We start from the raw sequence: 22,819 nt of genomic DNA on the forward strand, positions 1-22,819 counted from the left end.
GTGTGAAAGGGTCAACCCCAGTTAGTTGAAATTCCCAGGATTTCGACCCATTCATACAGAAGAAATACCCATGTTGATAGCAGATTCCAGGGTAGAAATTTGGTAATTTGCTTGTCTGTGTGTACTGGGGAGTCAGGCAGCGACCGTCACAACAACCCGGCACTCAAATGCCATGTAAAAGCCGGGATTTTAGATATTTCTATCTTAAAATGGTATAAGAGGTCTATGTACAAAGCCTTGAAGAGAGATAAAGTGCACAGAGATAAAGTACTGTACCAACCAACCATCTCCTAACTGTTACTTTTGAAACACAGCCTGTAACATGCAGTTAGATTCTGATTGGCTGGTACTTTATCTCACTTTATCTCCACCAAGGCTTAGTAAACTGTATAATGCTATCCAATGTATGTACAGTAAGGGCATTTTCCAGTTACAAAGATGGAGCCTAGTTCACCTTACGTGTGATATCAGAGCGCCTCGGAGCAGCCCACTGACTCCCTGCCTAGCCTGCAGTGACCATAGGCTGCAGCAGTGATGCCAGTGTGGCCCGCACCCATCTTAAGCGACCTCGTGCTGGCGTGTAGTTGTGTTATCACAACTGCAGAAACTCTACCAGACCAGTAGCCATGCAGCCGCCCCTCCTCTTCCAGCTGTCACCCAGCAGCACGGGGCCTCCGGCCCCTCCCCCTCACGTGTTGCCGGGTATCAGTAGGTGCAGTAGTAGTGTGTCAGGCAGCGGCACTACTCACTTCCTGGGGTGTGAGCCAGCATCGTAGCCGATGCCACCATGCTGCTGTCCGCCGTGCTGCACACCTACTCCCTGCGCTACATGCTGCCCGCCGCCCTCATGCTGGGCACGGCACCCACTTACCTGCTGGCCTGGGGGTGCTGGAGGGCCCTAAGCACCGTCCTGCCAGAGAGCCTGTACCGGCGGGGAGACGACCGGCTGTACACCTTCTACCAGAGCATGGTGCTCTTCTTCTTCCAGCACTACACCGGGGTCCAGGTCAGGGCTGTCTGTGGGCTCTCTGGGCCCTGGGGGAGGGGGGCACATGGGTGTCATGTCTGTCATCAGTAATGTAGGGTGGCGGGTGCGTGTGTCCTAGCGGTCTAGTGCCGGGCATGTCTGTAATAGCCCTCCCTGGTGTCCCCCTAATGCCACTCAGTTGCATTACCGCTGCCTCTGCCTAAATTGTCACCGTCCCTTTAAAACTTTTTCCGTTACTGGAAAATCCAAATCCAGACAACTCCATTCATTTGGGATGCATGGCCGTGCTGTATGAGTAAGTGCAGGCTGTGGTACTGGAGTGACCTTGACTGTGGGATGGGATGCTAGAAATGACTGCCCATGCTGCAGTCACCTTATACATTAACTGCCATTGGATACATGTGACATTGATATGCACTATTGGTGTTTTGTAGATAAACCTTTGTGACCCACTGTGTACTGTACCTAGTGATTTCCACTTCATGCCATAAGATAAAGACTATTCTTTAGCTTGCATGCAATCAGTACTTTGCTAGTTCTGCTAATCCCCCCCCCCCCCCTCAAAATGTACAAATGTACTACAGTATCTCATATAGCATAAAATAAGAAATGTGACAGACAGTCCTGTTATGTATCCTCATTTATTTATTAACCGTTTCTTATATAACGCAGCAAATTCTGTTGCGCTTTACAATTGGAAATAACTGATATAACAACACTGGGTAATAACAGTCATAGAAGTAGGAAGGCCCTGCTCGCAAGCTTACAATCTATAGCAGTGGTTCTCAAACTCGATCCTCAGGACCCCACACAGTGCATGTTTTGCAGGAAACCCAGCAGGTGCACAGGTGTATTAATTTCTCACTGACACATTTTAAAAGGTCCACAGGTGGAGCTAATTATGTCACTTGTGATTCTGTGAGGAGACCTGCAAAACATGCACCGTGTGGGGTCCTGAGGACCGAGTTTGAGAACCTGTGATCTATAGGGATACACAAGGATTGGTGCTATCTATTGCATAGTTGTCCACCAGATTTCAAAGTTCTCATGTTATGTACAAGCAAAAATACAAGTCCCACCTCAAATAAAAAGTCACAATTTCAATGAATATTGAAACACCTCTGTAGATGATTACTTATACCTTGAAAACACTGCCTTGAAAAATCCGGGTTATTGCACGTGAATGCGCAGTAATCCGGATTTATGTACAGTGTGAACGGGGTCCAGGACAAATTCCCGGGTCGTTTGACCCGGGAATAAAGAAGGGTTATTCCCGGGTCAATACCGGGTCAGGCGCAAGTGTGAACGGTGTTAAGTGTTCCCGGGTCGATGCGACTCGGGACACTTCAACACTATTGGAGCAGGCGGCGCTTGTAGATCATCTGATCTCCAAGCGCCGCCCCTGCATGTGACCCGGTGACGTCATCGACACGGCATATTGCTGTGTTGGGGCCGCCAGTCTGGACGGGGTCTCAAGCGGGTTGCACCTGGGAAGGTCTCGTGCCCGAGTCCCGGGTGTAACCCGCTAAGGTCAGTCTGAACACGGTATAATTCAAAGTTACAAGCGTGTGCCTTGACGTATGGAGGCAAATAGAAAATGCTGGTTTCATTTTAACCAATTTGTTTGTTAATAATAAGAAAGCAACATTTGTCTTATGGGGTGGTTCAGTTATTTCTGGGTATTGTAGGTCCCATCTAAAGCAACTGGCAGACTCTGGTGATTCGTGATTTTTTCCGGGGTTCGTCACAATATATGTTAAAAATCCCTATCTTATCTGATTATGATCATTTTTGGATCAGAAGCAATGAATTGATATTGTCCAACATGTTGGATTTTGCCGATTTCCCCCAACCTAGGCATTGGCAGACCTGGGAATTGCCACAATTGCTTGTGCATGGGCCCCTTTTCATTACTGTTATAAACTGAAATCTATACTATAATGGATTCTTTTTATATGATCATTTAGTCATCCTACAATTTAGATAAAATAACGAGTATGCAGAGTGAGTGTTAATGAAGGAGGTAAGCAGTAGACTGGGGGTAGCATTTTCATGTTACCATTGCAGAAACCAGCAGGAAATAATGACCTAAACAAAAAAGTCCTTTTCTCTTACATCCTAGAGGATGCTGGGGACTCCGTAAGGACCATGGGGTATAGATGGTCTCCGCAGGAGACATGGACACTCTAAAGACTTTAGAATAGAATGGGTGTGCACTGGCTCCTCCCTATATGCCCCTCCTCCAGACCTCAGTTAGATCCTGTGCCCAGAAGCGACTGGATGCACTGCAGGGGAGCTCTCCTGAGTTTCTCTGAAAGACTTTTGTTAGGTTTTTTATTTTCAGGGAGCACTGCTGGCAACAGGCTCCCTGCATCGTGGGACTGAGGGGAGAGAAGCAGACCTACTTAAATGATAGGCTCTGCTTCTTAGGCTACTGGACACCATTAGCTCCAGAGGGAGTCGGAACGCAAGTCTCACCCTCGCCGTTCGTCCCGGAGCCGCGCTGCCGTCCTCCTCACAGAGCCGGAAGATAGAAGCCGGGTGAGTATGAGAAGAAAGAAGACTTCAAAGGCGGCAGAAGACTTCATGATCTTCACTGAGGTAATGCGCAGCGGTAACGCTGCGCTCCATTGCTCCCACACAGATCACACACTACAGGCACTGTACGGGTGCAGGGCGCAGGGGGGGTGCCCTGGGCAGCATTATTAACCTCAAGGGACACTGGCATATAAAATAGATACTGCAGAGGCAGTATATTAATAAACCCCCGCCAGTATAAATAATTTGAGCGGGACCGAAGCCTGCCGGTGAGGGGGCGGGGCTTGATCCTTCCAGCACTAACCAGCGCCATTTTCTCCACAGCACACTGCAGAAGCTGGCTCCCCGGACTCTCCCCTGCTGAACACGGTTACAGAGGGCATAAAAGAGGGGGGGGGGGCACATGTAATTGGCGCAGTGAAGTGTGTGTATGTATGTATATATATATATATATATATATATATATATATATATATATATATATATATATATATTTACAATAAAAGCACTGTACTACTGGGATTTTATTCCAGTCCGGTGGCGCTGGGTGTGTGCTGGCATACTCTCTCTCTGTCTCTCCAAAGGGCCTTATTGGGGGAACTGTCTCCATATAGATATATCCCTGAGTGTGTGGGGGTGTCGGTACGTGTCTGTCGGCATGTCTGAAGCGGAAGGCTCATCTAAGGAGGAGGTGGAGCAGATGATTGTGGTGTCTCCGTCGGCAACGCCGACACCTGATTGGTTGGACATGTGGAATGTTTTCAATGCAAATGTGACTTTATTATATAAAAGATTGGACAAAGCAGAGTTCAGGGAAAAAGCAGGGAGTCAATCCATGGCTTTAACTGTGTCACAGGGCCCTTCAGGGTCTCAAAAACGTCCCTTATCCCAAATAGCAGACACTGATACCGACACGGATTCTGATTCCAGTGTCGACTACGATGATGCAAGGTTACACCCAAGGGTGGCCCAAAGTATTCATTATATGATTATTGCAATAAAAGATGTTTTGCATATCACAGATGACCCCTCTGTCCCTGACACGAGGGTACACATGTTTAAGGAAAAGAAACCTGAGGTAACATTTCCCCCATCTCATGAGCTGAACGCATTATTTGAAAAAGCTTGGGAAACTCCAGACAAAGGACTGAAGATTCCCAAAAGAATTCTTATGGCGTATCCTTTCCCTGCACAGGACGGTACGGTGGGAATCCTCGCCCAGGGTGGACAAGGCTTTAACGCGCTTATCCAAGAAGGTGGCGCTACCGTCTCCAATACACATACGGGTGCTTTGCTCAGACCGGCAATAGCAACGGCTTGGGTTTGTAGCACGGTAGCAGATTGGACAGATACCTTGTCAGCTTATACTGATACCCTAGAAAGGGATACCAATTTGTTGACCTTAGGTCACATCAAAGACGCAGTCTTATATATGAGAGACGCTCTGAGAGACGTCGGGCTACTAGGTTCAAGGGCCTACGCCATGGCTATCTCGGCTAGGCGAGCACTGTGGACCCGCCAATGGACGGGTGATGCCGACTCAAAGGGGCATATGGAAGTTTTACCTTACAAGGGTGAGGTTGTATTTGGGGAAGGTCTCGCGGACCTGATTTCCACAGCTACCGCGGGTAAAATTACTTTTTTGCCTTATGCTCCCCCACAGCAAAAGAAAACACCACATTATCAGATGCAGTCCTTTCGGCCGCATAAGTCCAGAAGAGGTCGGGCTCTTCCTTCCTCGCCAGAGGCAAGTGTAGAGGGAAAAGAATGCCTGCTACGGCCAATTCCCAGGAACAGAAGTCCTCCCCGGCTTCTACTAAATCCACTGCATGACGCTGGGGCTCCACTGAAGGAGTCCGCACCGGTGGGGGCACGTCTTCGACTCTTCAGCCACGTCTGGGGTCAGTCGGACGTGGATCCTTGGGCGATGGTAATAGTATCCCAAGGCTACAAGCTGGAATTCGAAGACGTGCCTCCTCGCCGATTTTTCAAATCGGCTTTACCAGCTTCTCCCCCAGAGAGGGAGATAGTTTTATCTGCAATTCAAAAGCTGTGTCAACAGCAAGTGATTATCAAGGTTCCCCTAATACATCAGGGAAAAGGGTACTATTCAACCCTATTTGTGGTCACGAAACCGGATGGCTCGGTCAGACCCATTCTAAATTTAAAATCCCTGAACCTGTACTTAAAAAGGTTAAAGTTCAAGATGAAATCGCTCAGGGCAGTTATCTACAGCCTGGAAGGGGGGGATTTTATGGTGTCACTAGACATAAAGGATGCATACCTTCATGTACCCATATATCCTCCTCATCAGGCATACCGGAGATTCGCTGTACAGGACTGTCATTACCTGTTTCAGACGTGCTGTTTGGGCTTTCCACGGCCCCGAGGGTATTCACCAAGGTAATGGCGGAAATGATGGTGCTCCTGCGCAGGCAAGGAGTCACAATTATCCCGTACTTGGACGATCTCCTGATAAAAGTGAGATCAAAGGAACAGTTGCAGAAAAGCGTGTCGCTCTCCCTGAGAGTACTACAGCAACATGGCGGGATTCTAAATCTACCAAAGTCACAGTTGGTTCCAACGACTCTGCTGTCTTTCTTAGGCATGATTCTGGACACAGAACAAAAGAGGGTTTTTCTCCCGATGGAAAAAGCCCAGAAACTCCAGAACATGGTCAGAGACCTGTTAAAACCGAAAAGAGTGTCAGTCCATCAATACACTCGAGTACTGGGGAAAAGGGGGCGACCTACGAGGCCACCCCCTTCGGCAGGTTTCATGCGAGGACTTTTCAGTGGAACCTTCTGGACAAGTGGTCCGGGTCCCACCTTCAAATTTATCAGAAAATAACCCTGTACCCCAGGGCCAGGGTGTCTCTCCTGTGGTGGCTGCAGAGTGCTCACCTTCTAGAGGGTCGCAGGTTCGGCATTCAGGACTGGGTTCTGGTGACCACGGACGCGAGCCTTCGATGATGCGGAGCAGTCACACAAGGAAGGAATTTTCAGGGACTGTGTTCAAGCCAGGAGGCTTGTCTACACATCAACATACTGGAATTGAGGGCCATATACAACGGCCTACGACAAGCGGAAAATATTATTTGTGACCTAACAGTTCTAATTCAATCGGACAACGTCACAGCCGTGGCTCATGTAAACCCCCGAGGCAGGACAAGGAGCAGAGTGGCAATGGCGGAAGCCACCAGGATTTTGCGCTGGGCAGAAAATCACGTATGTACTCTGTCAGCAGTATTCATTCCGGGAGTGGACAACTGGGAAGCAGACTTCCTCAGCAGACACGATCTCCATCCAGGAGGTGGGGACTTCATCAAGAAGTTTATGCAGAAATAAGTCTTTGGGGACTTCCTCAAATAGACATGATGGTGTCACGCCTCAACAAAAAGCTTCGGAGGTATTGTGCCAGGTCAAGGACCCTCAGGCAGTAGCGATGGACACCCTGGTGACACCATGGGTATTTCAGTCGGTCTATGTTTTCCCTCCTCTTCCTTTCATCTCAAAAATATTGGGAATCATAAGACGAAAAAGAGTGCAGACAATACTCATTGTTCCAGATTGGCCTCGAAGGGCCTGGTATTCAGATCTTCAGGAACTGCTCACAGAAGATCCTTGGCCTCTTCCTCTCAGGGAGGACCTGTTACAGCAGGGGCCCTGCGTATTCCAAGACTTACCGCGGTTACGTTTGACGGCATGGCGGTTGAACACCGAATCCTAGCTAGGAAGGGTATTCTGGAAGAAGTCATCCCTACTCTAATAAAGGCTAGAAAGGAGGTGACGGCGAAACATTATCACCGTATCTGGAGAATGTATGTATCTTGGTGTGCAGCCAAGAATGCTCCTACAGCAGATTTCCATTTCTGCCGGTTTCTCCATTTTCTACAGACAGGAGTGGATATGGGCCTAAAGTTAGGCTCCATCAAGGTACAGATTTCGGCCCTATCTATATTTTTCCAGAAAGAATTGGCTTCTCTCCCAGAAGTCCAGACTTTTGAAAAGGGAGGGCTACACATCCAGCCCCCTTTTGTGCCCCCAGTGGCACCATGGGACCTTAACAGGGTGTTACAGTTCCTAAAATCTCACTGGTTTGAGCCTCTTCAAACGGTTGAGTTAAAGTTTCTCACTTGGAGGGTGGTCATGTTGTTGGCTTTGGCATCTGCAAGGCGGGTGTCCGAATTGGCGGCCTTGTCTCTTAAGAGCCCCTATCTCATTTTCCATGTGGATAGAGCAGAGTTAAGGACTCGTCCTCAATTTTTAGCTAAGGTGGTGTCATTGTTTCATATGAACCAACCTATTGTGGTGCCTGTGGCTACGGGAGACTTGGAGGATTCCAAATCCCTTGAGGTAGTCAGAGCCTTAAAAATATACGTAGCCAGGACGGCTCGGATTAGGAAAACGGAAGCTCTGTTTGTCCTGTATGCGGCCAACATAGTCTGCTTCTAAGCAGACTATTACTCGATTCAGCAGGCTCATTCTACGGCTGGATTGCCGGTACAAATTCGGTAAAGGCCCATTCCACTAGGAAGGTGGGCTCTTCTTGGGTGGCTGCCCGAGGCGTCTCGGCTTTACAGCTTTGCCGAGCAGCTACTTGGTCGGGTTCAAACACTTTTGCAAAATTCTACAAGCTTGATACCCTGGCTGAGGAGGACCTCATGTTTGCTCAATCGGTGCTGCAGAGTCATCCGCACTCTCCCGCCCGGTTTGGAGCTTTGGATTAATCCCCATGGTCCTTACGGAGTCCCCAGCATCCTCTAGGACGTAAGAGAAAATAAGATTTTAAACCTACCGGTAAATCTTTTTCTCCTAGTCCGTAGAGGATGCTGAGCGCCTGTCCCAGTGCGGACAAAATTCTGCAAGACTTGTATATAGTTTTTGCTTACATAAGGGTTATGTTACAGTTAAGATCAGTTGTTGGCTGATACTGTTTTGTTCATACTGTTAACTGGTTGCGTATATTCCAGGTTATACAGTGTGGTTGGTGTGGGCTGGTATGAATCTTGCCCTTAGATTAACAAAGATCCTTTCCTCGTACTGTCCGTCTCCTCTGGGCACAGTTTCTCTAACTGAGGTCTGGAGGAGGGGCATAGAGGGGAGGAGTCAGTGCACACCCATTCTATTCTAAAGTCTTTAGAATGCCCATGTCTCCTGCGGAGCCCGTCTATATCCCATGGTCCGTACGGAGTCCCCAACATCCTCTACGGACTAGGAGAAAAAGATTTACCAGTAGGTCTAAAATCTTATTTCTCTGACGTCCTAGTGGATGCTGGGTACTCCGTAAGGACCATGGGGAATAGACAGGCTCCGCGGGAGACTGGGCACTCTAAAAGAAAGATTAGGTACTATCTGGTGTGCACTGGCTCCTCCCTCTATGCCCCTCCTCCAGACCTCAGTTAGAATCTGTGCCCGGCCAGAGCTGGATGCACTTAGTGGGCTCTCCTGAGTTCACTAAAAAGAAAGTATTTGTTAGGTTTTTTATTTTCAGTGAGATCTGCTGGCAACAGACTCACTGCTACGTGGGACTTAGGGGAGAGAAGCAAACCTACCTGCTTGCAGCTAGCTTGTGCTTCTAAGGCTACTGGACACCATTAGCTCCAGAGGGATCGAACACAGGGCCCGACCTCGATCGTCCGTTCCCGGAGCCGCGCCGCCGTCCCCCTTGCAGAGCCAGAAGACGGAAGATTCCGGAGAAAATCGGCGGCTGAAGACTTCGGTCTTCAATAAGGTAGCGCACAGCACTGCAGCTGTGCGCCATTGCTCCCACAGCACACCACACGCTCTGGTCACTGGTGGGTGCAGGGCGCTGGGGGGGGGGGGGGCGCCCTGGGCTGCAATTAGTATACCTTAAGTGGCAAAATGCACATAATACAGTTCTAAACTGTATATGTGCCTAATCCCCCGCCATAATTATTATTAAAAAAAGCGGGAGAAGCCCGCCGCTGAAGGGGCGGGGCTATCTTCCTCAGCACAGCCAGCGCCATTTTCTCTTCACAGCTCCGCTGGAAGGACGCTCCCCAGGCTCTCCCCTGCAGTATACACTACGGAAAGGGTAAAAAAGAGAGGGGGGGGGGCACATAAATTTAGGCGCAAATTGTGATATAAGCAGCTATTGGGGGAAAATTCACTTTGTGTATAGTGTAAATCCCTCTGTTATATAGCGCTCTGGTGTGTGCTGGCATACTCTCTCTCTGTCTCCCCAAAGGACTTTGTGGGGTCCTGTCCTCAGTCAGAGCATTCCCTGTGTGTGTGTGCGCGGTGTGTCGGTACGGCTGTGTCGACATGTTTGAGGAGGACGCTTACGTGGAGGCGGAGCAGGTGCCGATAAGTATGATGTCGCCCCCTGCGGGGCCGACACCAGAGTGGATGGATATGTGGAAGGAATTAAACGACAGTGTCAACTCCTTGCATAAAAGGTTCGATGACGCAGCTTTGGGACAGCCGGCATCTCAGCCCGCGCCTGCCCAGGCATCTCAGAGGCCATCAGGGTCTCGAAAACGCCCGCTACCTCAGATGGCAGACACAGATGTCGACACGGAGTCTGACTCCAGTGTCGACGAGGATGAGACAAATGTACAATCCACAAGGGCCATCCGATGCATGATTACGGCAATGAAAAATGTGTTGCACATTTCTGACATTAACCCGGTTACCAAAAAAAGGGTATTATGTTTGGGGAGAAAAAGCAGCCAGTGACTTTTCCCCCATCTGATGAGTTAAATAAATTGTGTGAAGAAGCGTGGGGTTCCCCAGATAAGAAACTAGTGATTTCTAAGCGGTTACTAATGGCGTACCCTTTCCCGCCAACGGGTAGGTTACGCTGGGAGACATAAAAGGTGGCACTGCTGTCTCAGGATACGGCCGCCTTAAAGGAGCCTGCAGATAGAAAGCAGGAGGCTATCCTGAAGTCTGTGTATACATACTCAGGTACTATACTGAGACCTGCTATTGCTTCAGCATGGATGTTTAGTGCTGCAGCAGCGTGGTCTGATTCCCTGTCAGATAACATTGATTCCCTTGACAGAGACACTATTTTGTTAACCATAGAGCATATTAAAGACGTAGTCTTATATATGAGGGATGCATAGAGGGACATTTGCCTGCTGGCATCTAGAATTAATGCAATGTCCATTTCTGCCAGGAGAGTATTATGGACTCGGCAGTGGACAGGTGATGCTGATTCTAAAAGGCACATGGAGGTTTTGCCTTATAAGGGTGAAGAATTATTTGGGGACGGTCTCTCGGACCTCGTATCCACAGCAACAGCTGGGAAGTTGACTTTTTTACCTCAGGTTCCCTCACAGCCTAAAAAAGCACCGTATTATCAAGCACAGTCCTTTCGGCCTCAGAAAGGCAAGCGGGTCAGAGGCGCGTCCTTTCTGCCCAGAGGCAGGGGTAGAGGGAAAAAGCTGCACCAAACAGCCAGTTCCCAGGAACAAAAATCCTCCCCTGCTTCCACTAAGTCCACCGCATGACGCTGGGGCTCCACAGGTGGAGCCAGGTGCGGTGGGGGCCCGTCTCCGGAACTTCAGCGACCAGTGGGTTCGCTCACAGGTGGATCTCTGGGTTCTACAAGTGGTATCTCAGGGATACAAGCTGGAGTACGAGACGTCTCCCCCTCGCCGTTACCTCAAATCAGCCTTGCCAGCTGCTCCCAAGGAAAGGGAGGTAGTACTGGCGGCAATTCACAAGCTGTACCTCCAGCAGGTGATAGTCAAAGTTCCCCTCCTTCAACAGGGATGGGGTTACTATTCCACAATGTTTGTGGTACCGAAACCAGACGGTTCGGTGAGACCCATTCTAAATTTGAAATCCTTAAACACTTATATAAGGAAGTTCAAGTTCAAAATGGAATCACTCAGGGCGGTTATTGCAAGCCTGGAAGAGGGGGATTATATGGTATCACTGGACATCAAGGATGCTTACCTACATGTCCCCATTTACCCACCTCACCAGGAGTACCTCCGATTTGTGGTACAGGACTGCCATTTACCAATTCCAGACGTTGCCGTTTGGTCTGTCCACGGCACCGAGGGTATTTACCAAGGTAATGGCCGAAATGATGATACTCCTTCGAAAGAAGGGAGTTATAATTATTCCATACTTGGACGATCTCCTTATAAAGGCGAGGTCCATGGAGCAGTTGTTGGTCGGAGTAGCGCTATCTCAGGAAGTGCTACAACAGCACGGCTGGATTCTGAATATCCCAAAGTCGCAGCTGGTTCCTACGACGCGTCTGCTGTTCTTGGGCATGATTCTGGACACAGAACAGAAGAAGGTGTTTCTCCCGGAGGAGAAGGCCAAGGAGTTGTCATCTCTGGTCAGAGACCTCCTGAAACCAAAACAGGTGTCGGTGCATCACTGCACGCGAGTCCTGGGAAAGATGGTAGCTTCTTACGAAGCAATTCCCTTCGGCAGGTTCCATGCAAGGATTTTTCAGTGGAATCTGTTAGACAAGTGGTCCGGATCGCATCTTCAGATGCATCGGTTGATCACCCTGTCCCCGAGGGCCAGGGTGTCTCTGCTGTGGTGGCTGCAGAGTGCTCATCTTCTCGAGGGCCGCAGATTCGGCATTCAGGACTGGGTCCTGGTGACCACGGATGCAAGCCTCCGAGGTTGGGGGGCAGTCACTCAGGGAAGAAACTTCCAAGGACAATGGTCGAGTCAGGAGACTTCCCTACACATAAATATTCTGGAACTAAGGGCCATTTACAATGCCCTAAGTCAAGCAAAACCCCTGCTTCAAAACCAGCCGGTGCTGATTCAGTCAGACAACATCACGGCGGTCGTCCATGTGAACCGACAGGGCGGCACAAGAAGCAGGATGGCAATGGCAGAAGCCACAAGGATTCTCCGATGGGCGGAGAATCACGTGATAGCACTGTCAGCAGTGTTCATTCCGGGAGTGGACAACTGGGAAGCAGACTTCCTCAGCAGGCACGACCTCCACCCGGGAGAGTGGGGACTTCATCCAGAAGTCTTCCAGCTGATTGTAAATCGTTGGGAATGGCCACAGGTGGACATGATGGCGTCCCGCCTCAACAAAAAGCTAAAGATATTGCGCCAGGTCAAGGGACCCTCAGGCGATAGCTGTGGACGCTCTAGTGACACCGTGGGTGTACCAATCGGTTTATGTGTTCCCTCCTCTTCCTCTCATACCAAAGGTACTAAGGATAATAAGAAAGAGAGGAGTAAGAACTATAGTCATCGTTCCGGATTGGCCAAGAAGAACTTGGTACCCGGAACTACAAGAAATGATCTCAGAGGACCCTTGGCCTCTGCCGCTCCGACAGGACCTGCTGCAGCAGGGGCCCTGTCTGTTCCAAGACTTACCGCGGCTGCGTTTGACGGCATGGCGGTTGAACGCCGGATCCTGATGGAAAAGGGCATTCCGGTTGAAGTCATTCCTACGCTGATAAAAGCTAGGAAGGATGTGACAGCAAAACATTATCACCGCATATGGCGAAAATATGTTGCTTGGTGTGAGGCTATGAAGGCCCCAATGGAGGAATTTCAGCTGGGTCGATTTCTGCACTTCCTACAGTCAGGAGTGACTATGGGCCTAAAATTGGGATCCATAAAAGTCCAGATTTCGGCCCTGTCTATTTTCTTTCAAAAAGAACTGGCTTCACTGCCTGAAGTTCAGACGTTTGTCAAGGGAGTGCTGCATATTCAGCCCCCTTTTGTGCCTCCTGTGGCACCTTGGGATCTCAACGTTGTGTTGGATTTCCTAAAATCACATTGGTTTGAGCCACTTCAGACCGTGGAGCTAAAATATCTCACGTGGAAAGTGGTCATGCTATTGGCCTTATCTTCGGCTAGGCGTGTGTCAGAATTGGCGGCTTTGTCATGTAAAAGCCCCTATCTGATCTTCCATATGGACAGGGCAGAATTGAGGACTCGTCCCCAATTTCTCCCTAAGGAGGTATCAGCGTTCCATTTGAACCAACCTATTGTGGTGCCTGCGGCTGCTCGGGACTTGGAGGATTCCAAGTTGCTGGACGTAGTCCGGGCCCTGAAAATCTATGTTTCCAGGACGGCTAGAGTCAGAAAAACTGACTCGCTGTTTATCCTGCATGCACCCAACAAGATGGGTGCTCCTGTTTCTAAGCAGACTATTGCTCGCTGGATCTGTAGCACGATTCAGCAGGCTCATTCTGCGGCTGGACTGCCGCATCCTAAATCAGTAAAAGCCCATTCCACGAGGAAGGTGGGCTCTTCTTGGGCGGCTGCCCGAGGGGTCTCGGCTTTGCAACTTTGCCGAGCTGCTACCTGGTCGGGATCAAACACGTTTGCAAAATTCTACAAGTTTGTTACCCTGGCTGAGGAGGACCTTGAGTTTGCTCATTCGGTGCTGCAGAGTCATCCGCACTCTCCCGCCCGTTTGGGAGCTTTGGTATAATCCCCATGGTCCTTACGGAGTACCCAGCATCCACTAGGACGTTAGAGAAAATAAGAATTTACTCACCGGTAATTCTATTTCTCGTAGTCCGTAGTGGATGCTGGGAGCCCGTCCCAAGTGCGAACTCCTGCAATACTTGTATATAGTTATTGCTTAACTATAGGGTTATTGTTCTGAGCCATCTGTTGAATGAGGCTCAGCTGTTATTCATACTGATAACTGGGTATAGTTATCACAAGTTGTACGGTGTGGCTGATATGAGTCTTACCCTGGATTCCAAATCCTTTCCTAGTAATGTCAGCTCTTCCGGGCACAGTTTCCTTAACTGAGGTCTGGAGGCGGGGCATTGAGGGAGGAGCCAGTGCACACCAGATAGTACCTAATCTTTCTTTTAGAGTGCCCAGTCTCCTGCGGAGCCCGTCTATTCCCCATGGTCCTTACGGAGTACCCAGCATCCACTACGGACTACGAGAAATAGAATTACCGGTGAGTAAATTCTTATTTTTTTTAGACCCCACGTGGGCTGTTCAGGTGTGCTGGAAAAATCAGTGATGCAGCACGTACCATAATGGCCAAATATGTGTGCAGCCAAAAATCCAAGTGATGTTTAGCAGCACACACCGGCGTCCATGATGTCTTTCAAGGAAGGTATGCAGTCGCCATGTTGACAGTTACTGTATAAGCTGTCATAATATCGATGCCACATTTTCGAATTGTATCATGTTGACATGGTTAAAATGTTGACGTGGGACTTGTCTAAATAGTCAAAATGTCGACATTACTTATCTTGGGTAAGGGTGACTTAATGACATTTCAACATGTTGACTTTTTAGCCGTGTCGACATCATGCACTTCATGATAAAGAACTTGGGGACATGCAATCTGTCGGCATTGTGCAGTCTAGATTATAAATGTCGACAAGTCATACTGAAGCCTTATGGAAGGCTTACCATGATAAATGCGCCAAGATGCCACAGGAGGCAAAATTGTTAAAAGGAAATAGCCTTCTTCTTTTTTTTTTTTTCTATTTAATTAGAGGGAATTCAATTGTTTTTGTGTCCGCAGCTCCTGTATAAAGTGACGGAAACTATTCAGTTGTTTGTGTCAGTGAGATCGAGTGCCACGGATGACCTAACGTATCGCGGATGTCGCACCCAAATGCACTGGGATTAGCTGCTTAATGGAGCTAAACCACTACAAACTACTGGGTGCACTACTGTTTTTGGGCACCCAAAAGCCTGAGTAAAAATGGATTTCTGCTTGCACCACAGTAGGCTGTGAGCTGAGATCTGCAGTAAGTAATTGGGTGTCCTGTCCAGTGATACAAGAAATAGCTCATCACTTTAGACTGGAGCTGCGGTTGTAAAAACAATTGCTTTCTGCTGCGGGGTACACTGGGCTCCACAAGGAATGGACAATGGGGTGTAAAGTAGGATCTTGATCCGAGGCACAAACAGGCTCAAAGCTTTGACTGTTCCCAGAATGCATAGCGCCGCCTCCTATATCACCCCACCTCCCTGCACAGGATCTCAGTTCTGTAGTTGGTGCTGCAGTAGCAGGCACTTAACAGAGGGGCTGCTCCTGGCAGCCCTAAGAAGAGCTTTTTTTCTGAGGAAAAAAGTGAAGACTTCAAGGGCAGCAGGAGTGTTACATGTCAATGGACATTCACTGCTGCAGCTCCAGCTCTCCCCAGCGGCGCTGTACACTCCCGAGCCCTGGTTGCCGGGTAACTACAGCAGGAGGCTCCGGTTTTCTTCTTGTCAGGCACACACGACGGGGGCTCTCCGGGATCGCATGGCCGCGCTTCGGGAGGTGTTAAGTGGGTCCTGCATGCGGGAACTGGTCTTTATCGCGATCCGGCGCGGTCAGTGGGAGGCGTGCCTCGCGCGCTGGCGGTGGACACTGTGGCGATACAGGCGATCCCACTAGATCACCAGGGCATGGGTCAGGTTTTCTCTCTAAACCGTTTTATTAGAGCCCGCAGTACCCGGTGGTTTTGCCAGCAGGGGGATTGAGCTTGGACCTGAAGCCCAGCCCCAGGGCGCCATTTTCTGCAAATGTTCCTGCCCTGGAGCTGCATATCTGTCTCTCCCTCCCTCTCTCGCAGTGTCTGCGGCGCCATTATCCCTCAGCTCACTGTTCCTGGGAACGCTTGGGCAAATCCTCCTATGTAAAGCCGCCTGGTTGTCAGTGCTGTGACTTTACAAGACACTTAAGTATTCTACCTGCAAGACACTTAGGTATTCTACCTGCCTTTTTTAGTCAGTGTTAGTTAAGAAAGAGTGCACTTAGTCAGGGTTTCCTAGTACAATTACCCTGTGATATACATCCAGTTCTTACTGTGTACTGTTGTATCTATTGTTATATAGCTGTGTAAGCTAGTCCAGTGCAGTATTATTGTCAGTAATAACCTCTGCATTGTACAGACAGTGACTATTTGTGTATGCATTTGATAGCTGAGTGGTGTCCATCTCGTGTCTTTCACTCAACCTGCTATCCCTATATTCTATAACCTGTGGGGGCTTGGTGCGTCAGGTTTTATCTAATACAGGTTGAGTATCCCATATCCAAATATTCCGAAATACGGACTTTTTTGAGCGAGAGTGAGATTGTGAAACCTTTGTTTTCTGATGGCTCAATGTACACAAACTTTGTTTAATACACAAAGTTATTAAAAATATTGTATTAAATTACCTTCAGGCTGTGTGTATAAGGTGTATATGAAACATAAATGAATTGTGTGAATGTACACACACTTTGTTTAATGCACAAAGTTATAAAAAATATTGGCTAAAATGACCTTCAGGCTGTGTGTATAAGGTGTATATGAAACATAAATGCATTCTGTGCTTAGATTTAGGTCCCATCACCATGATATCTCATTTTGGTATGCAATTATTCCAAAATACGGAAAAATCCCATATCCAAAATATCTCTGGTCCCAAGCATTTTGGATAAGGGAGACTCAACCTGTATAGGATTTTCACAAAGATATACTGTATTACGTATTTTTCTCTGTGATTTAGTCACCATATCTTTCCTTTATCTCTGCTGGTGCTGACTACACTGCGCAGGGGTTTGGGCTAGAGGTATTGTGCTGCTGACAAATTGTACTGTGTTACCTGATACTGCAAGTTATATCATGTCTGCTTCTGAGGGTAACGGTTCTGGGGCTGAACACACTGCTGGTGTTGCTGAAGCCGCAGATACCTATGAGGACAATATAGCAGCTTTGGGCTCTGGTTCTGGGGGCTCCTTGCCGCCCAGTGGGACGGTGGCAACGGGGGCAAATAATGACCCGCCGTGGGCCGCTTTTTCCACGCTTCTGCATACGCTAGTTTATAAACTAACACCCCCTATGGGACCCCCAATGCCGGTACAACCGTTTGTGGTCCCTGCAGCTAACCCGCCATGGGCAGACGATTTATCTGCTCAAATAAAGAAGTTGAACCAGTCCCTGACTACTAAAAAGTCTGACCGTCGCTCGCCTACGTCCAAGGGGTCCTCTAAGCGAGCGCTTGTCTCACAATCCACTGCTGTCACTGACACCTCGTCGGATGAAGACGGCACTTACACTGACCCCACAGGTTCTGACTCAGATACGGCTGATGGGGAGGGTGGTTCACATGTGAATGTTCCTGATCTTTTGGAGGCTATTAAGTTAATTTTACAGATTACGGATGATCCCGAGCCATCCGTTCCTCCTAAGAAACCAGATAGGTTCAAGCGTCAGAAGGTGATTAAACAAGTTTTACCTCACTCTGACCACCTAATTGATATACGCCAGGAACCCTGGGAAAACCCGGGTACGAAGTTTGTGCCTCAAAAGAAGATGCTGGCTCGCTATCCCCTCGCGCTAGAGCTGTCTAAGAATTGGGAAACGCCTCCTCCAGTGGACTCGCATGTGGCTAGGATGGTGGTTTCCTCAGCTCTACCGGTCACCACCGTCACGTCTCTAAAAGAGCCTACGGATAAACGTGTAGAGGGTTGGCTGAAAGCGATTTACACCCTCACGGGTGCTGCACAAAGGCCCACAAAGGAGCTACTTGGGCTGCAGAGGCCATTGAAGCATGGGCCTTGGAGTTAGATGCTGAAATCTCCTCTGACCATGCTAGACAATGCTTGTCTTATATTGTCACAGCTTCTCGTTATATTAAAGAGGCGGCTTCTGATGCGGTATCCTGGCAGCCAAGGCCTCTACTACGTCAGTCCTGGCTCGCCGGATATTGTGGCTGAGATCCTGGTCTGTGGATCTGGACTCTAGAAAAACTCTGGAGGTACTCCCTTTTCTCTAACGTCCTAGTGGATGCTGGGGACTCCGTAAGGACCATTGGGAAAAGACTGGCTCCACAGGAGACAGGGCACTCTAAGAAAGAATTAGGACTACTGGTGTGCACTGGCTCCTCCCTCTATGTCCCTCCTCCAGACCTCAGTTAGAATCTGTTCCCGGACAGACCTGGGTGCACTTTAGTGAGCTCTCCTGAGCTTGCTAATAAGAAAGTATTTTGTTAGGTTTTTTATTTTCAGAGAGATCTGCTGGCAACAGACTCTATGCTACGTGGGACTGAGGGGAGAGAAGCAGACATACTAACTGCGGATAGGTCATGCTTCTTAGGCTACTGGACACCATTAGCTCCAGAGGGATCGAACACAGGAACTCACCTTTGGTCGTCCGATCCCGGAGCCGCGCCGCCGTCCCCCTCGCAGAGCCAGAAGACAGAAGCCGGCGAGAGAAGCAAGAAGACTTCAAAATCGGCGGCAGAAGACTCCTGTCTTCATATGAGGTAGCGCACAGCACTGCAGCTGTGCGCCATTGCTCCCACATTAAACCCGCACACTCCGGTCACTGTAGGGTGCAGGGCGCAGGGGGGGGGGGCGCCCTGGGCAGCAATTGAGTACCTCTTGGCATAAAGGAGCATATATACAGTTGGGCACTGTATATATGCATGAGCCCCCGCCATTATTTTACACAAAATCGCGGGACAGAAGCCCGCCGCTGGGGGGTGGGGCTTCTTCCTCAGCACTCACCAGCGCCATTTTCTCTCCACAGCTCCGCTGAGAGGAAGCTCCCCAGGCTCTCCCCTGCAGAATCACGGTAGAAAGAGGGTGAAAAGAGAGGGGGGGGCACATAAATTTAGCGCAAAATCACTAATACATCAGCTACTGGGTAAACACTAAGTTACTGTGTAATTCCTGGGTTATATAGCGCTGGGGTGTGTGCTGGCATACTCTCTCTCTGTCTCTCCAAAAGGCCTTGTGGGGGTTCTGTCCTCAAATAGAGCATCCCCTGTGTGTGTGGTGTGTCGGTACGATTGTGTTGACATGTTTGACGAGGAAGGCTATGTGGAAGCAGAGCAGGTGCAGATGAATGTGGTGTCTCCGCCGACGGCGCCGACACCTGATTGGATGGATATGTGGAAGGTGTTAAATGATAATGTAAACTCCTTGCATAAAAGGTTGGATAAAGCTGAAGCCTTGGGACAGTCAGGGTCTCAACCCATGCCTGATCCTACAGCGCAGAGGCCGTCAGGGTCTCAGAAGCGCCCACTATCCCAGATTGTTGACACAGATATCGACACGGATTCTGACTCCAGTGTCGATGGCGATGATGCAAAGTTGCAGCCTAAAATGGCTAAAGCCATCCGCTACATGATTATAGCAATGAAGGATGTATTGCACATTTCAGAGGTAAACCCTGTCCCTGACAAGAGGGTTTATATGTTTGGGGAAAAAAGGCAAGAAGTGACTTTTCCCCCTTCACATGAGTTAAATGAAAAAGCTTGGGATTCTCCTGGATAGGAAAATGCAGATTTTCAAACGGTTACTTATGGCGTATCCTTTCCCGCCAACGGACAGGTTACGTTGGGAATCCTCCCCTAGGGTAGACAAAGCTTTGACACGCTTATCTAAGAAGGTGGCCCTGCCGTCACAGGATACGGCCACCCTAAAAAATCCTGCGGATAGGAGGCAGGAAGGTATCCTTAAGTCCGTTTATACACATTCAGGTACCCTACTGAGGCCGGCAATTGCGTCGGCCTGGATGTGTAGTGCTGTAGCAGCATGGACAGATACTCTGTCTGAGGAACTTGATACCTTGGACAAGGATACTATATTACTGACCTTGGGGCATATAAAAGACGCTGTCCTATATATGAGGGATGCCCAGAGAGACATTTGCCTACTGGGCTCTAGAATAAATGCAATGTCAATTTCTGCCAGAAGGGTCCTGTGGACTCTGCAATGGACAGGTGATGCCGACTCAAAAAAGCATATGGAGGTTTTACCTTATAAGGGTGAGGAATTGTTTGGGGACGGTCTCTCGGACCTAGTTTCCACAGCTACGGCTGGGAAGTCAAATTTTTTTGCCATATATTCCCTCACAACCTAAGAAAGCACCGTATTACCAAATGCAGTCCTTTCGATCGCAAAGAGGCAAGAAAGTCCGAGGGGCGTCTTTTCTTGCCAGAGGCAGGGGTAGAGGAAAGAAGCTGCACAATACAGTTAGTTCCCAGGAACAGAAGTCCGCCCCAGCTTCCACTAAATCCACCGCATGACGCTGGGGCTCCACAGGTGGAGCCAGGAGCGGTGGGGGCGCGTCTCCGAAATTTCAGCCACCAGTGGGTTCGCTCACAGGTGGATCCCTGGGCTATACAGATTGTGTCTCAGGGATACAAGCTGGAATTCGAAGTGATGCCCCCTCACCGTTACCTCAAATCGGCCCTGCCAGCTTCCCCCATAGAAAGGGAAGTAGTGTTAGCGGCAATTCACAAATTATATCTCCAGCAGGTGGTGGTACAGGTTCCCCTCCCTCAACAGGGAAGGGGTTACTATTCCACAATGTTTGTGGTTCCGAAACCGGACGGTTCGGTCAGATGCATATTGAATTTAAAATCCCTGAACATTTACCTGAAAAGGTTCAAGTTCAAGATGGAATCGCTCAGGGCGGTTATTGCAAGCCTGGAAGAGGGGGATTTTATGGTGTCTCTGGACATAAAGGATGCTTACCTGCATGTCCCCATTTATCCACCTCATCAGGAGTACCTCAGATTTGTGGTACAGGATTGTCATTACCAATTCCAGACGTTGCCGTTTGGTCTGTCCACGGCACAGAGAATATTTACCAAGGTAATGGCGGAAATGATGGTGCTCCTGCGAAAGCAAGGAGTCATAATTATCCCATACTTGGACGATCTCCTCATAAAGGCGAGGTCCAGAGAGCAGTTGCTGATCAGCGTAGCACACTCTCGGGAGGTGTTACAACAGCACGGCTGGATTCTGAATATTCCAAAGTCGCAGCTGATTCCTACGACGAGACTGCCCTTCCTGGGCATGATTCTGGACACAGACCAGAAGAAGGTGTTTCTCCCGGAGGAGAAGGCCCAGGAGCTTGTGACTCTGGTCAGAGACCTCTTAAAACCAAAACAGGTGTCGGTGCATCAATGCACGCGAGTCCTGGGAAAGATGGTGGCGTCATACGAAGCCATTCCCTTCGGCAGGTTCCATGCGAGGACCTTTCAGTGGGATCTGTTGGACAAGTGGTCCGGATCGCATCTTCAGATGCATCGGCTGATCACCCTATCCCCCAGGGCCAGAGTGTCTCTTCTGTGGTGGCTGCAGAGTGCTCACCTTCTCGAGGGCTGCAGGTTCGGCATACAGGACTGGGTCCTGGTGACCACGGATGCAAGCCTCCGAGGGTGGGGGGCAGTCACTCAGGGAAGAAACTTCCAGGGGCTGTGGTCAAGTCAGGAGACTTGTCTGCACATCAATATCCTGGAACTAAGGGCCATATACAACGCCCTGAGTCAAGCGGAGCCTCTGCTTCGCAACCAACCGGTGCTGATTCAGTCAGACAGCATCACCGCAGTGGCTCATGTAAACCGCCAGGGCGGCACAAGAAGCAGGGTGGCGATGGCAGAAGCCACCAGAATTCTTTGCTGGGCGGAGAATCACGTGCAAGCACTGTAAGCAGTGTTCATTCTGGGAGTGGACAACTGGGAAGCAGACTTCCTCAGCAGGCACGACCTCCACCCGGGAGAGTGGGGACTTCATCAAGAAGTCTTCACACAGATTACAAATCGATGGGAACTGCCACAGGTGGACATGATGGCATCCCGCCTCAACAAAAAGCTACAAAGGTATTGTGCCAGGTCAAGAGACCCTCAGGCGATAGCTGTGGACGCATTAGTGACACCGTGGGTGTTCCAGTCGGTCTATGTGTTTCCTCCTCTTCCTCTCATACCCAAGGTGCTGAGAATCGTAAGAAAAAGAGGAGTGAGAACAATACTCATTGTTCCGGATTGGCCAAGAAGGACTTGGTATCCGGAACTGTAAGAAATGCTCACAGAGGACCCATGGCCTCTGCCTCTCAGACAGGATCTGTTGCAACAGGGGCCCTGTCTGTTCTAAGACTTACTGTGTTTGACGGCATGGCGGTTGAACGCCGGATCCTAGCGGAGAAAGGCATTCCGGATGAAGTTATTCCTACGCTGATAAAGGCTAGGAAGGACGTGACCGCAAAACATTATCATCGTATATGGTGAAAATATGTTGCTTGGTGTGAGGCCAGGAAGGCCCCTACAGAGGAATTCCAGCTGGGCCGTTTCCTTCACTTCCTACAGTCGGGAGTGACTATGGGCTTAAAATTAGGGTCCATAAAGGTCCAGATTTCGGCCCTATCCATTTTCTTTCAAAAGGAACTGGCTTCTCTTCCTGAGGTTCAGACGTTTGTAATGGGAGTGCTGCATATTCAGCCCCCTTTTGTGCCACCAGTGGCACCTTGGGATCTTAACGTGGTGTTGAGTTTCCTGAAATCTCACTGGTTTGAGCCACTTAAGACCGTGGAGTTAAAAATATCTCACGTGGAAGGTGGTCATGCTATTGGCCTTA

The 22,819-nt window shown here is 49.3% G+C and overlaps 1 protein-coding gene across 1 annotated transcript in view; it reads left to right on the forward strand.

Annotated features, from left to right (window-relative positions):
* Nucleotides 1-528: 528 nt before the first annotated feature.
* Nucleotides 529-22,819, forward strand: part of AGPAT5 (1-acylglycerol-3-phosphate O-acyltransferase 5) — a 167,478-nt gene continuing 145,187 nt past the window's right edge. Inside the window, exon 1 of the mRNA XM_063916682.1 lies at nucleotides 529-1,006. Within this exon, the coding sequence (XP_063772752.1) occupies nucleotides 788-1,006 (219 nt within the window). The 5' untranslated portion in view covers nucleotides 529-787. The remainder of the gene's footprint in view (nucleotides 1,007-22,819) is intronic.

This window comes from Pseudophryne corroboree, chromosome 4 (assembly GCF_028390025.1).
Source record: "Pseudophryne corroboree isolate aPseCor3 chromosome 4, aPseCor3.hap2, whole genome shotgun sequence".
NCBI classification, from domain to species: Eukaryota; Metazoa; Chordata; class Amphibia; order Anura; family Myobatrachidae; genus Pseudophryne; species Pseudophryne corroboree.